Source organism: Anolis sagrei, chromosome 2, assembly GCF_037176765.1.
Source record: "Anolis sagrei isolate rAnoSag1 chromosome 2, rAnoSag1.mat, whole genome shotgun sequence".
Taxonomy (NCBI): Eukaryota; Metazoa; Chordata; class Lepidosauria; order Squamata; family Dactyloidae; genus Anolis; species Anolis sagrei.
In genome coordinates, this window is record NC_090022.1 from 221,858,307 (window position 1) to 221,873,653 (window position 15,347).

Genomic DNA, 15,347 nt, shown 5'->3' on the forward strand with positions numbered 1-15,347 from the left:
CTTCACCAAAGGTGTTCAGCTGGACTATCCAGCTGAACACCTAAGTACAACAACACTAGGGTAAACATATCTTCATCACATTGAAACAGTTAGAAGGGACACATTGAAACGTATATGTTACAATCATATAATTCATTTCTTTTCATCTCTCAGCTACAATTGATCTACATTCAGCCAATGATAGCTGGTATGGCAGTCTCAAAGATTCTATCCAGCAACAGCAAAGTGAAGCAGTGTGGGTTTCAGAAGGAAAGGTATGTGATCACATGCACATGGTTGTTACTTTTGTGTGTACTTTTATGCGTATAATACAAATCCCATTAAAAAGGTAAAGGTTTCCCCTGGCATTAAGTCTAGTTGTGTCCAACTCTGGGGGTGGTGCTCATCTCCATTTCTAGTCCAAAGAGTCAGTGTTGTCCATAGGCACCTCCTAGGTCATGTTGCCAGCATGATTGCATAGTGTGCCATTACCTTCCCGCAGAGGCGTAACCTATTGATCTACTCGCCTTTTGCATGTTTTCAAACTGCTAGGTTGGCAGAAGATGTGCCTAACAGCAGGAGCTCACTCCACTGCCTGCATTCGAACTGCCAACCTTTCGGTCAGCAAGTTCAGCAGCTCTGCGGTTCAACCCACTGCACCACCTCCTCAGATTCCATTATAGACAGAAATGTCCCTGTGAGAGGAAATTGAGAATGTGTGCTAATGGATTTTCCATTATTTGTGTAGAAAATTCTCCCACTTATGTAATATAGAATTTTATTGAACACAGCCATAGATGTTGATTACATATCAAAAGAAAAAAGTTTAAAGTTCTGATTGAGAATTAAAACAAAACAAAAACATCTTACAGTATATTTTATTGTTATCCCTAATAAACACTGAGCAGCAGAATGGCTTTTTATGCTGCTTGCAATGCCATATACTGAAGTTTCTGTACTTTATGGTCTTACATAATGTGAGCATGTATGTGATAAGGAAAGCATAACCTGTCCATAAAATCCTTTTTTCCCAGCTGGAAGGAATGGATGATGACATTGAGGATCGTATGTCATACTTAACAGCAATGGGTGCTGACTATCTGAGCTGTGACAGCCGACTGATCAGTGACATGGAAGACACTGATGGAGAAGGCGGGGCCTATACAGACAATGAGCTTGACGAGTCATCCTATGAGCCCAGAGTCTCCTCCATTAGTCGGTCCTCTGAACCTGTGCAGCATGAAGAGGTGAGAAGTACAGAATGACAAATTTGTTTCTTTCTCTCAAAATACTGTTTTGCAAAACACAAGCAGTGGAAAACTGCTTGTGTACCTGTCTGTCAGATAAGTTGCCTGACACACTCTGGAGGAACCTGACTCAGAACTTCCAGTTCTTTCAATGCCTGAATTTGTGGGGCAGTCTGAGAAGAGTGGCATTGGACACTTCTTAAACTATATGTCCCGACCCCAAACTGGATCTCCTGAGGTCAATGTTGGGGTCCCGAAAAAAAATTGACAGCAGTAAAAAAAAATGAACGTCACATAGCAGCTGTTTTGGACATTTTCACAAATCTGTTGTACAGTGTTTACCATGGACTCTGCAGAAGATGCTTCAGCTGTACTTCATAAAAAGGAAAATCTTTGCCAATGCAAGTTTGTTATCAGAAAATGTTTGACTTGTGTAACTTGTGTAACTATATTAAATACAATAATTTCTCTGGTGAAAATGGGTTTCAAGTGGAAAAATGTAAGAAGCTCTGGCATAGAAAATCACCTAGCCAGTGGCACAGACAATTTTAACTTCAAACTTTTTAAGCAGTCCTTCAGTCTGTTGGGGGGGGGGGGGGGGGGGGTTGTCTCATGATAGTTTGAAAAAAAATATGAATTAATTCCTATGCACACAGTACATATCTTATTTATGGGGCAAAAAAAAAAAAACCCCATGAAAGAACAAAGCAATATTTAAAATGAAGAACAATTTTAACTAACATAAACTTACCAGTATTTCAATAGGAAGTATGGCCCTCCTTTTGGCTGATGAGATAGTATAGTTACTTCGGATTGCTGTGGTTGTGTGTCTTCAAGTCATTTCAAACTTAGGGTGACACTAAGCCTAAAGTTTAGGGTGGGAACCGGATAAATTACCTTGGAGGGCTGCATTCAACTCACAAGCCTTAATTTGGAGACCCCTGATTTAGGGATCTCAATGGAGGGACAGAATCTCAGGTGCCCTGAGTCCCTCTTCGGAGGTCGAGAATAGGACGGGATACAAATGTTCTAAATAAATAACTAAATAATAAACAGACCCTGAAGGAAAAGTTAGCACCATTTCAAGGTATTGGTGTAGATTGTTTTTACCAACAATTAGGACAGGTTTCCCACAATGGCATCGACAAGCAATCCAGTACAATTGGGTTTCATTCCAATGTCCCAATTAATTGTCCCTGACAGATTATTTCTATTTTGATGTATGAACCAAACACATTTGCCCTTCTCTGCCAAACTTAGGGAACAATATTTAATTTAGCAACAATAATTAAGGTAGAAATGGATACGAAAGTGAGTGGGAACATGATTAGTGTAGAAGGAAAGGAAAACTAGTGGAGACAAAAACTAAAGATAAACAAAAAAGGGGATTCTTATACTTCATATTACCTGTGGATAAAGGGATTCTGGTGGTGAAACATTCCACTTCAGGCTTTGTAACATCAATGGGGAGAGCAAGTTTCTTCTCCTGCTTTAAAACTCTGTTGTAGAACAATTCATTAAAATTATTTCAAATTGCTTCAATCTAAAAAGGTGACAAACATGCAAACATTACATTACTCATAATAATTCAGTGGTATGCACTTGGTTTCATACAGAGACCTGTAAGAGCAGACTGTTCTGACAAACACATCAAAAGCTATGTTTTCCATATGGTTGAAGAGGGGAAAAGATGACTTGCAGAGCAGTATCATTAGCAAAACCTTTAAACTAAGGTCAGAGGACAAAGGGCCATGAATCTTTTGGGGGGGGGGGGAGGAGTCACAATGCTGTAACTGTGCCTCACATGAGTCAAGAACTATGTGAATGCATGTATAACATCTTTCCTTTACTTGTCCTTAGAGTTTAAGAAGACCCAGCCCTGAACCAAGAACACAGATGAGAAGAGCTGGTAGCAGGGAAGTTTTGAGAGATCCCAGCCCACCTCCAGCATTCAAGCCTGAACCCCCAAAGGTAATGCGAGAGGAGAAAAATGGTTAAATAATGGAATTGGTAGTGTTTCATCAGTTTTCTAAGGCCATAATCTTTTCGTTTTCTTTGCTCCAGTCCCGAGCTTCAGATTTTCATCCTAAGCCCAAGGAGAGATGTTTAGCCATATCTTATACATCTGTGCTTTTTATGTAGGAAAGTCTTTAATAATAATAATAATAATAATAATAATAATGGTCCCGGTGGTAATTGGTACACTTGGTGCCATGCCAAAAGATTTCACCCGGCACTTGGAACATTAAACATTGACAAAATCGCGATCTGTCAACTGCAAAAGGCCACCTTACTTGGATCTGCGCGCATCATTCGAAAATACATCACAAAATCCTAGACGCTTAGGAAGTGTTCGACTTATGATTTTGTGATATGAAATCCAGCATATATATCTCATTTGCTGTGACATGCTATGTTTTTGTGTCAGTAAAATAATCTTTATATACCACTTTTCTCCCTAACGGGAACCAAAGCAGCTCATAGCATAATACAATACAAATCAAAGCATATTTAACATAAAATACAAGAAAAAAATCACACAATGCATAATAACATCTAGAAATAAAATGCAAATAAATATTAAGCATTAAAAACTTTTAAAACCAATTACAATTGTTATGGAGACTCATAAATTAAGTAATATATTTCGCAAATCGACCTTGCACTTGTTGTTATTAGCAATTGAATTCATTCGTCAAAAGCTTGCTTGAACAGATAGGTCTTCAACTGATTCTTGAACGATAACAGGGAAAGAGTTCCAAAGGGCCCGGGGCGGCTACTGAGAATGCCCTCTCTCTCATTGCTGCCAACCATATTTGTGACGGCAGCAGCAACTAAAGATCTCTTTGCAACTGTATTATTCAATTAGTTGCTGGTGATCATTTCTAGACTGAATCTCTTGCTTTTATATAAATACTTACTGGCTTTTGGTTTTCTATTAAAGGGTAAACTGTCGAACAAAGAAGATCCATACGATGTCCCTAAGAATTATGAACCCAGAACAAACAGCCCCAGTGGTCTTAGCACAGAAGCATCTGGAATACCGGCTAAAGCAACTCCTCCACCTATAGCCGTCAAGCCTGCTTTTGGACGTCCCATATTAAAATCCTCTCAGCCAGTCATTCAGTCAACAGAATCGGAAGAGAAAATTGAGGAGAGTGTAGACAATGGGGAGAACACACCGAAATCTGTGTTGGGGAAAGTTAAAATATTTGAGAAGATGGACCATAAGGCAAGACTCCAGAGAATGCAGGAATTGCAAGAAGCACAAAATGCCAGGGTATAGGAAAAAAGAACAAAATAGTCAATAGTTTTAGTCTTTGTGTTTTTATTAGCAGTAGTGCATGAATAGCTTTGTACTTTGCCGCTTTGCATGCCTTTGAGTACACAAAGACCCCCATATCTGTGGGACCAGTAGCAGCATTTTGATTTTCCCATGTCTGACAAAATATTCCCTCTCTAGGCATTTTCTAGATCTTCCATGTGGTTATATAGTATACTTCCACCAAAAGTGTATCATAGAGTTGTACTGAGGATCTAGCATACCATAAAGTCTTGCTGTGTGACTATATGGTATTCCACTAGAGTTATTACCCCCAATTTCATTTATCCACACAAAGACCTGGAATATATCTTCCATAGATATGGGGGAATCATATTGTACTATGACTCGTTGTTAAGGGAATACTTTTGGGGTTGGCCACTTATTTTTGTTTGAGTGAGTTTTGAAAGAGGTTATAATGCTTATATATTTTATTTTTTATAGGTAGAAATAGCTCAAAGACACCCAGACATTTATGCTGTCCCAATCAAAACACAGAAACAGGAGCAGAACTGGTCCCAGACCGTCAGGTAAAATGAATTCATTTGTGCACACTCTTCTTAATGTGGAAAGGGCAATTGGCCCTACTGAATTAAACTACTATCAAAATTGCATTTAAAAAGAGAAGATCCCTTGCATATATGTGATCCAAAAGAAGATCAGTAGAATATATTTTCTTTCCAAAAGAGTTTTAAAAGCTGATAGACCTCTACCAAAATAACAATGAGTACATTAAATAATGCATATATTAATATTGCTCAATGATAGTATTCCTCCTCCCTCATATCATATTGGCTGAACATCTGGGTTTCAGTCCTGTCTGTATCCAGCACAAAATGCTTGTCCTTCAAAAAAATTGCTGTGTCCTATTTCTCGTCCCTTAATGCTACCAATATTCTTGAATGCAATGCCCAGTTCTACTCTCCCCAGCCATCCAGAGGTTACTATTTCCTTCAACGTCGCTGCCATATCCCTGTGCCACAATAGAAAATAGAACACTGACTGTGCATGTGGTGCCTTTTGCCCTGTCAGACTTCATTATTTTCATTAAACAACACATCTTCAGAGTTATCATACAATACATTAGTTTTGTCACGATTATGCTACTGTAATGTTTTAAGATTAAGCTTTTTAAGAGACCCCCAATCTAAAGTTTAGGGCGGGGGCGGATAAATTACCTTGAAGGGCTGCATCTGACCTGCGAGCCTTAATTTGGGAATCCCTGCTGCAAGTGTTTGTGTCTTTGCATTAAATAATATTTCTAGACGCAAGCTGTGAGATTGTTTGGTGAAGAATGGTTAGACCTGAATTGGGGCTGACTGAAACGTTGCCATCCAAAAGCTCTCATCTGTGCCAGCGTTTCACAGAGATTGGCCATATTTTTGTAGTGTCCATGCTTCTACATTGTTAAGTGGTGGATTTTAGGACACTATAAAATGGCTGTAGTTCATCAGTTGCTTTGTATCAGATATGTTGTTGATGAATTTGGATAGCATTAATAGAAGAACAAGAAGAACAGTGTTGTATTTCAAATAAATAGTAAATACTACTACCTTTTTTGCCTCTTCAAGGTGATGAGATGGCACTACCTTGAATGTGGCATAAGCATGCATATGTTGAACGTATTTAGATACTTCCAGTAAGGAACATTTAGACATTATTGTTTTGAGAGAGGTTCAGCCATAGAGAAGGGCTTCTTGACAGTGTTTGTTCGGAGACCACACCTGGAATACTGTGTCCACTTTGGGGCACCACAATTGAAGGGAGATGTTAACAAGCTGGAATGTGTCCAAAGGAGGGTGACTTAAATGATCGAGGGTCTGGAGAACAAACCCTATGAGGAGCGGCTTAAAGAGCTGGGCATGTTTAGCCTGAAGAAAAGAAGGCTGAGAGGAGACATGATAGCCATGTATAAATATGTGAGGGAAAGTCATAGGGAGGAGGGAGCAAGCTTGTTTTCTGCTGCCTTGGAGACTAGGACACGGAGCAATGGCTTCAAACTACACGAAAGGAGATCCCATCTGAACATGAGGAAGAACTTCCTGACTATGAGAGCTGTTCAGCAGTGGAACTCTCTGCCCCGGAGTGTGGTGGAGGCTCCTTCTTTGGAGGCTTATAAACAGAGGCTGGATAGCCATCTGTCGAGGGTACTTTGAATGCAATTTTCCTGCTTCTTGGCAGGGGGTTGAACTGGATGGCTCATGAGGTCTCTTCCAATTCTTTGATTCTATGATTCTATGTTGGTAAACTTCTGAATAGTGTTGAAAACTGAGATAAGACTTGAGTTCTGTTGGGTGATAAATCTGTTTGGAACCACCCTGAGTACTTTTGGGGAGATAAGGTGGTTTATAAATAAAGTTTTTTAAAATTATATTATTATTATTATTATTATTATTATTATTATTATTATTATTATTAATTTCAAATGCTCTCTCTCTCTCTCTGCTCCACTATGCCAAAATTTACTTATGGTAATTTGTTTTGCTGTCAGTTCCAGGCCTCCAGAACCACAGAAACCACCCGCTAGACCTTACCTAGATAAACAAGGAAGTTATGGCAGTGATGCAGAAGAGGAAGACTATCGCCGGCAATTAGCTGATAAGTCTAAACGTGGATACTATGGACCACCAGCTAGATACAGGGATACAGAATTGTAGACTTACTGTTGGCCAGAGTTGCTGTACTGAGGCATATGTGCACAGTGCAAACAGAATCCTGGTTACTTTTTTAAAAGTATATATATTTGGGGGCTACTGATGAACTCAAGGTGTATCTAGATACTGGAATTGCAGGACTTAACTTTCATATAAATACTGAAGAAAATGAATCACTGTTGCCTGAATGCTGTTGCCTATTTTACAAAAGGACCAAAATCTATTTTAAAAATTACATTAATTTCTGGCATTTATATCTTTTAAACTATTTCTCTTCCTCACTACAACTGCCTTTGAAAATTGTTTAAAATTTCATGACGTGTTGGAACATGATGAAAATGCACAGTGCTTTAGTGCAAGAAAAAAAGTGCCTTTCTAATGAAAAGTGTCTTGTTGTTCTTTGACCCTGACGCTTGTGCAAAGCCATAATGTTTCTATTGCCTAACTTTTGTATGTTTCATGGCTACCATTTCCCCCTTCGAATGCTATTTTTCTATTTTAAATAGATCTGTATACAATTTTTCATAAGCAGTGATTGTACATACGACAGGGTTGCTTTATGAGTTGGCTGCCACAAGGTCTGAGAGCAGTAAGATTGAAAAAAAATATGTAGAAAATAAGGGAGATTATTTGCGTCTTAAACCTTTACATGAGTCATAAAATAATAAAGGGATATATTCTCCAACCAAATGTTGTCCTGTTTCATTTTAGGAAAAAGGGATTGTTCTTTTCTGTCTGGTTTTGTGTTCTAGTTTTTGATGCAGGAAGGAAGTAATAATCATCTTTTTATATTCTCTTTTTGGCCTATAATTGACAAAGGTTGCACTTTCATGATCCTTTTGCAAAGAATATATTGAAAGCCCCACAAAGGAAATCAAAAATAGGTCTGTTATGATGCACAATAACGTTGAATACAAGAGATCAGGGTGGTGCAGTACACAATTTTTGTGGTCTGCTGATCTTTGTGCAAATTTATTGACATCCCTTGTTGAACCAGATGTCCGTCCTCATTTCTAAATAATTTTTGAGGAACAGAGCCAACTGCACCCGATCAACAATTTGAGCATTGGCTATGTTGCATGTGTGGTTGTCTTTTGCCTAAAGTCATCTCTTAGCTCTATATTGAAATCCTTTAAAAATACAAACTCGGTGGTAAAAGGTGTTGTTATTTTGATGGAAAATATGAGTTAATAAATATATTACTGCATGCTGCTTTTCATCATGGAGATTATTCATAGATATTCATGGAGATTATTCCACCATTTTTTGTATTTTTCATTGTTATTGTTGCTGTTATTATATTACCACTATTGACTTTCTCATAGTAGTATTGTGAAATCTGGCATACAAATAATCTGTACATACCAGAAGGTTGGGGCTCCTGGTGGTGCAGCAGGTTAAACTGCTGAGCTGTTGAACGTGCTGACCGAAAGGTTGCCTGTTTGAATCTGGAGAACCAGGTGAGCTCCCACTGTTAGCCCCAGCTTCTGCCAGCCTAGCAGTTCAAAAACATGAAAATAGGTACCACCTTGACGGGAAGGCAACAGCAATCTATGCAGTCATGCTGACTACATGACCTTGGAGGTGTCTACGAACAACGCTGGATCTTTGGCTTAAAAATGAAGATGAGCATCACCTCTCAGAGTCAGACATGATTAGACTTAATGTCAGGGGAAACCTTTACCTTTTTACCAGAATGTCTTCGATTTCCAGAGCTAAATATTTCTGAACCAGAAGACTACTAAAGAGTCAGATGTCTCACTTGGAAGTCCCATATGGAATGAGAGTAAAAATGCTATGACTTTAAAACTATTTAAACCACAACTGAACTGCAGAAAAGTAACTTTTGTCTTAATACATCTTAGAAATTGTGAGATCACAAATAAGTTACAAGTAAAACATTCTCATTATGGAAAGTAACATCTGGAAATTGTAGAATGGGTTGATATGCTTGGAAATTTGTCTGTCTTTATGTCCTTATTCCATGACTACAGCTGCTGCTGCCAATGAACTTCACAATATGGTGGTAGTAGAGACCCTCTTGATGTTTAGGCAGAGTTTGCATGTGTTCATGATGACAGGATGTTGCTCTTTTTAAGGTATAATCTTCACAGCAACTACTTTTGAATGGTTTGAAGAAATAGCACTGAGGAAAACAACAATAGCTGCACATTGAATTATATTTTGTAGTAACCTTTTTTAGAAAAGGAGAGTAATCAGGATGTGTTGACCTGTAGTACCAGTATGTAGTTTTTCCTATGGAAAATGGTGCAATTAAAAGTGAAATAGTTTGTGGTTCTTTTTTGCTGCTGCTTTAGAACAGTTTGACATCATTTAAATGCTTTGACATTAATATTTTGATATCTAGGAAGTGTCCAAGACAACTAATAATGAGAGATATCTATTCTCTTCTCTCAGTTTTTCCTTATGCATTACAGCAAAACTAAAAAGCTACAGTGAAAGACAATACTAATGATGTATCTCTTATAGAAAGCTTTGTAAATGCTGAATTTATAGAAAACCTGATAGTTGCCGCTTCAGTAAATTTTCCTAATCCTCATAACACTGTGAGGCTACAGAGAATGTTTAGTATTTTTCCTATAAGAGATGAAACATTTCACGCAGATTTCACTGGCAAATGGACAGATGGGTGAAAGGCTCTGTTTCTGTCTCTCTGCACATGAGAGAGCAAGGAGGATCCTGCAAAATTTTCAGCTTGCTTTTTGTAAGTTTTCAAATACCCACAAAAGATAATGACTTCATTGTGCATCCCCCCCTGAAAGCTTTCATTTGCCAGCCCCAAATTTAATTATATGGTGATTTATGAATAGTCATCATGCACATGACACCTGTGGAAAACCATGCAATTATACAGCAGCAGGAATCCCAATTAGAGACTTTCAAAATTAAAATGTCATGTTAACTTGTAAGAACATGGCAAAGCTCACCACACATATGTAATTAAGAGCTGTAGGTTTTTGGATAGCAAAGAAAGTATCGTATATACTCAAAGAAAAAGTGGATCCCATCTCATCTTGGAAACGAAGAGAGTCAGTCCTGGTTTGTACTTGGATTCAAGACCACCAACAAATATAAGGTGCTGTAGGCTATATTTCAGAATGGGGAATGGACAAAACCAATGTGAGTATCCCTGGAATAAGAAGATAAAGGTAAAGGTTTCACCTTGACATTAAGTCTAGTCGTATCTCCATTTCTAAGATGAAGAGCTGGTGTCCATAGACACCTCCAATATCATGTAGTCAGCATGACTGCATGGAGTTCCATTACCTTCCCATAGAACGAATACTTGATCTACTCACGTTTGCATGTTTTCAAACTCCTAGGTTTGGAAAAGCTAGGGCTAAGAGTGGGAGCTCACCCCACTCCCCAGATTCAGCCTGCTGACCTTTCAGTCAGCAAGTTCAGCAGCTTAGTGGTTTAACCTGCTTCTCCACCAGGGGCTCAGCGGATTACAGTAATGGGATTGTCATAAATTGGCATATACACTTGTAAACCTTGTGTATTGGGTGCAGATTGTGGGGCCAAAATTATGGCTTTTGATATGACCTATAGATAAATAAACTCCTATTAAAGAGGATGGGGCTCCTCAAATCCATTCCAAGAAGAGGCAGACGCCCCTACTCTGCCTTAGAGCCAGATGTTTCTGTCTGCTACTTCTGCCGTTTTGCCACCCAGGCATTGCAAAAGACCAGCAAAGTAGAGATTGGTGTTTGTTTTAGGTTTTCCTTGGAAGGACAAAACTCTCAAGGAGTATATAAAGGATGTCCCAATGCACCTCACTCGCTCTGCCCCCATGCAGAAGTGCCAAAAAAAGCTGCTATGGTGCATAGAGATCAGGGTTTCTTCCACTTTCCCTCTAATCACCCCACTCTGGTAGAAAAGCACCAAAGAGCCATGGTGACAGAGTGAGTATGGGGGAATGGAGCTTTTTTCTTCTCCCAGCAAGAGCCGAGTCCATATAGTGACAGCCTAAAAGAAGCATTGATGGCCAATGTGTTGTCGAAGGCTTTCATGGCCAGAATCACTGGGTTGCTGTGAGTTTTCTGGGCTGTATGGCCATATTCCAGAGGCATTCTCTCCTGACGTTTCGCCCACATCTGTAGCAGGCATCCTCAGAGGTTGTGAGTTCTGTTGGAAACTAGGCAAGTGAGGTTTATAGATGTGAGGAATGTCCCCGCACTGTTTTGAAGCCAGATATCTCTGGCCTTCCCAGCTGCCTTTTTGCCACCCAGGCATTGCAAAAGTAGAGGGGATCCCACCCTGGACATTCCACAGATCTATAAACCTCGCCTAATTTCCAGCAGATCTCCCAATCTCTGAGGATGCCTGCCATCGATGTGGGCAAAACATCAGGAAAGAATGCTTCTGGAACATGGTCATACACTCCCGGAAAACTCATATCAACCCAGCATTGATGTCCTCTGCTCTCCTTGCATGGCAGGGAAGGTCTAAAGAGCCACCACAATGTTTTGTTGTTAGATCAGATGTAACGCTGTGGTGGTTGATCCAGATATTTTGGATCATTTTTTTGTCATTTTTAAAAAACTTTTACAGCACAGAATTATATCTGGTAACTTTTAAAGCATGCACAACATTTATCACCTGATAACAGTAAGCTATGTGATAGTCCACCTTAAGATTCATTTGACCTATGATAAATGCATATATGCTGGAAATTAAGTAATGCATCCTCACTTGATGTTAAGGAATCAAACTCTGGCCACCTGTCCTAATGCATCCTGGGATAACACTTTTAAAAGCAAATAGATTTGCTTACTACAGAGAACTCCTTTTTTGAAGGCATAATTTGCAACTAAATCCAGGCAAAGGGAAGATGGCTCAGCAGCACAAATGCTGATGCTAGTGAGAAAACATTACGTCCATACTGAAAGTAGAAACCTTCATCTGTCTTAAATTTCTGGTTTGTATTTTCATGCACATTAAGTTCTGCTAGAGCTGCTCTGTAGCAATAAAAGAGTATTTTTCCTGAAGGCATTGGTACAGCATTTGCACACAGATGAAATATTGCTCCATATGCCATTTCCCTTGTGTAGAGAATAATATGAAGGCACTATTTCAGGTTGAGATCAGAGACAAAATGGGGATGCCTTTATTCCACTATAAGAGAGATGCAAAAAATTCTCAGTAACATAGCTGAGAAATTGTTTTCTCTGAGCATGCCCTTCTGGAAAAATGCTATCTATGTGCATAAAATAAAAAACATCTACCCATCACAATTCTGTACTCTCTTTGGGGACATCTATACTTAATGCAGTTTGTAGAATTAATGCAGTTTGATAGCACTTTAACTACGGTTGCTCAATACTATGCTATGTTGAGAACTGTAGTTTGGTGAGGCAGCAGAACTCTGGCATAAAGCCTAAAGGCCTTGTAAAACGACAACTCTCAGGATTCTGTAGTGCAGAGCCATGACAGCTAAAGTGTTGTCAAACTCCATCACCATAATTATTATTACCTGGCTTTTATCTCTTGAGGTGCATGGCAGCTCACAACATTAAAAAAATGCAATTTAACAACTTGTTCACTTCTGCTTGTTTTAACATTAACACATTAATATCTCAGCATTTTATATATCCAAACCTATATACAAAGCCCCTGGTGTCGCAGTGGGTTAAACCAAAAGGTCAGCGATTCAAATCCAGAGAGCGAGGTGAGCTTCCGCTGTTAGCCCCAGCTTCTGCCAGTTTGAAAAATATGCAAATGTGAGTAGATCAATAGGTACCACTTCGGTGGGAAGGTCACAGTGCTCTATGTAGTCATATTGGCCACATGACCTTGGAGGTGTCTATGGACAACACCAGCTCTTTGGCTTAGAAATGGAGATGAGCACCATCCCCCGGAGCCGGACATGTCAGGGGAAACTTTTACCTTTACCTTATATACAAAGTCTTTGCCTTTCCCTCAGACATATATTGATTAAACAGTTTCCATTCTACTAAGGATGTGTCCACAACATTGTTAACTTCCCCATTTCTATCATTCCCACATCTTCACTGTTGGTTTTTTTTTTTTTTTTGGAAATATTTTTATTGATTTATCACCATTACTACATTTGTTATACATTTGTTATTGCTGTTACATATTATTCAACCACTCTTTAACATTTTATTTTCTTATTTTGCTTTAACATTTCCCCCCCCCCCCCATTTATTCCCTCACCACTGTGCTCCCCTCCCCCTGTCTCAAGCCCCAATTTTTACATATCATCTGTCCAAAATCTCATTTCTTCTTTTGACGGTAACTTCCCTTCCTTATTTTTTAAACCATGTACAACAAATTTTCCCCATACAGCATCAAAGTCGCTTTGTTTCCAAGTACCTTTTTTAACCCTTTTAACCCACATCTTCACTGTTCAATCTGCTGCAGTCAGTTTTTCAATCTTTTTCCATCACTGAACATGTAGGACTCTCCAGCAGTATATGTTGTGGCTTGAAACTTATTCTTGTTTTAAGAACGTATTAGATTATCCTGTGAATTTGATGCCAGCAGTTTTTGGCTTTTTTTATAGTTCCACCTCATATGGTGGTAGGCGCCTTCATGAACTTCTCACTTGCAACATGTGTTATTTATGGAATTTAAAATCCACAACATACACATATTAGAATTGTAAACATAAATCAATTACAATAACTTCATGCACTTAAAAACTGTTAAAATAACATAGCTCAACAACATTTTCTTCTTCGTGCTGGATTTTTGGGGTTGTTTTTTTCATTTTCTGGGGTTATTTGGGGCAGTAATTCAGAAAACTGCATTGGATGGACCACTACGTTTCTTTGATATAGTTATAATGATTTCTTATGATTGAGTAGATGAAGACTAGTATATGGTATATGTTCTGTATCTCAAAAACAAGAGTCAATAGGAGAAAACTAGTGTCACTTTTGGAATCGGCATGTCAAATATACACAGAAACCTCTATCTCGAAGGAAAGGATGTCTAGACAAGACAATTAAATCGTGCCTTTGTTTTTATTATTATTTAATTGAATTATGTTTGTCTGTTTTAGATGTGTCCTTTTACTTTGTCCTTTTTGATGATGTGTTTTTTGGGGGTTTTTTTTTGGTGAAACGTAATAAAAACATTATAAAAACATATACATAGAAACACTTTTAACACTGGAGGTACCAAAATGTGTGTTGGTCAGTGTTATGTATGAAATTTAAAATCCACAACATACAAATATGAAAACAGAGTTAACACAAGTCAATTAAAATCACTTCCAGTAGTAAAAGGTTGTTAAAATAATCACTCTTTAAGACAGTGTATAGGTGCTCCCCTTGTCTCAATAATCCTCAAGTTCAAAAGTGACCAAACAAGTGAGGGTTGCAAGACAGGAAAGCCTAAATCAGGCATAGGCAAACTTCAGCTCACCAGGTGTTTTGGACTTCAACTCTTACTATTTCAAAGAGCCAGTAGGCTGTTAGGAATTGTGGGAGTTGAAGTCCAAAACACCTGGTGGGCCAAAGTTTGCCCATGCCTGGCCTAAACTCTTTGCCCAGCCTTCAGCCCCCAGTTAGAGAATGGTGGTCAATTGGTGCCAATTCATTAAGTCTTTGACAACAAGCTCCCAATTTCCTCTTTCCTGAGGCCTTAGAAAGGCGACATATTATCCTGGTGGCATCTGCATCCTCCGCTCCCCTGCCTCTCGGGAAGAGTTATTTTAAAACTTTTAGCCTCACACCAGGATAACAGCAACAGGGAAAAGGCGGGGGATAAGTGACAGGGAACACAAATGTTTCAGCTGGTATTGCTTTAAAAGTGAGGCCCCCGCTCTTCTCTGTTCAGGAGAGGGTTGGCAGTTGGAGAGGATTTTGGTTTACATGTTGGGAGAGAGGACCGTTGGCTCCAAAGAAATGTTTTGCCCCTAAATAGAGGCGACTTGGCAGCTCTTGAATAATGCTGAAGAGTTTTCCCAACGGCTGGCTGGGAGTGAAAACGTGGAGAGGATTTGGTTGGCACAGTTTGGACTTCCGTTATCCAAAATGCTTGGGACCAGATGTGATTTGGATCTGCAAGTATTTGTGTATACACAAAACCTTGAAAGGTGACCAAAGATGGATTTACCCTGGAAAACAAGGCATTATATGGGTCTCCACTGAC

The 15,347-nt window shown here is 39.0% G+C and overlaps 1 protein-coding gene across 9 annotated transcripts in view; it reads left to right on the plus strand.

Annotated features, from left to right (window-relative positions):
• TJP2 (tight junction protein 2) overlaps positions 1 to 7,892 on the plus strand; it is a 103,272-nt gene extending 95,380 nt beyond the window's left edge. For 8 of the 9 annotated variants that reach the window (XM_060762239.2, XM_060762230.2, XM_060762234.2 and 5 more), the window contains 6 exons: positions 154 to 254; positions 1,014 to 1,226; positions 3,087 to 3,197; positions 4,171 to 4,506; positions 4,993 to 5,078; positions 7,040 to 7,892. In XM_060762239.2, the coding sequence (XP_060618222.2) occupies positions 154 to 254; positions 1,014 to 1,226; positions 3,087 to 3,197; positions 4,171 to 4,506; positions 4,993 to 5,078; positions 7,040 to 7,205 (1,013 nt within the window). In that variant the 3' untranslated portion in view covers positions 7,206 to 7,892. The remainder of the gene's footprint in view (positions 1 to 153; positions 255 to 1,013; positions 1,227 to 3,086; positions 3,198 to 4,170; positions 4,507 to 4,992; positions 5,079 to 7,039) is intronic. The other variant, XM_060762231.2, reaches the window with a different exon arrangement.
• The last annotated feature ends 7,455 nt before the right edge of the window (positions 7,893 to 15,347 follow it).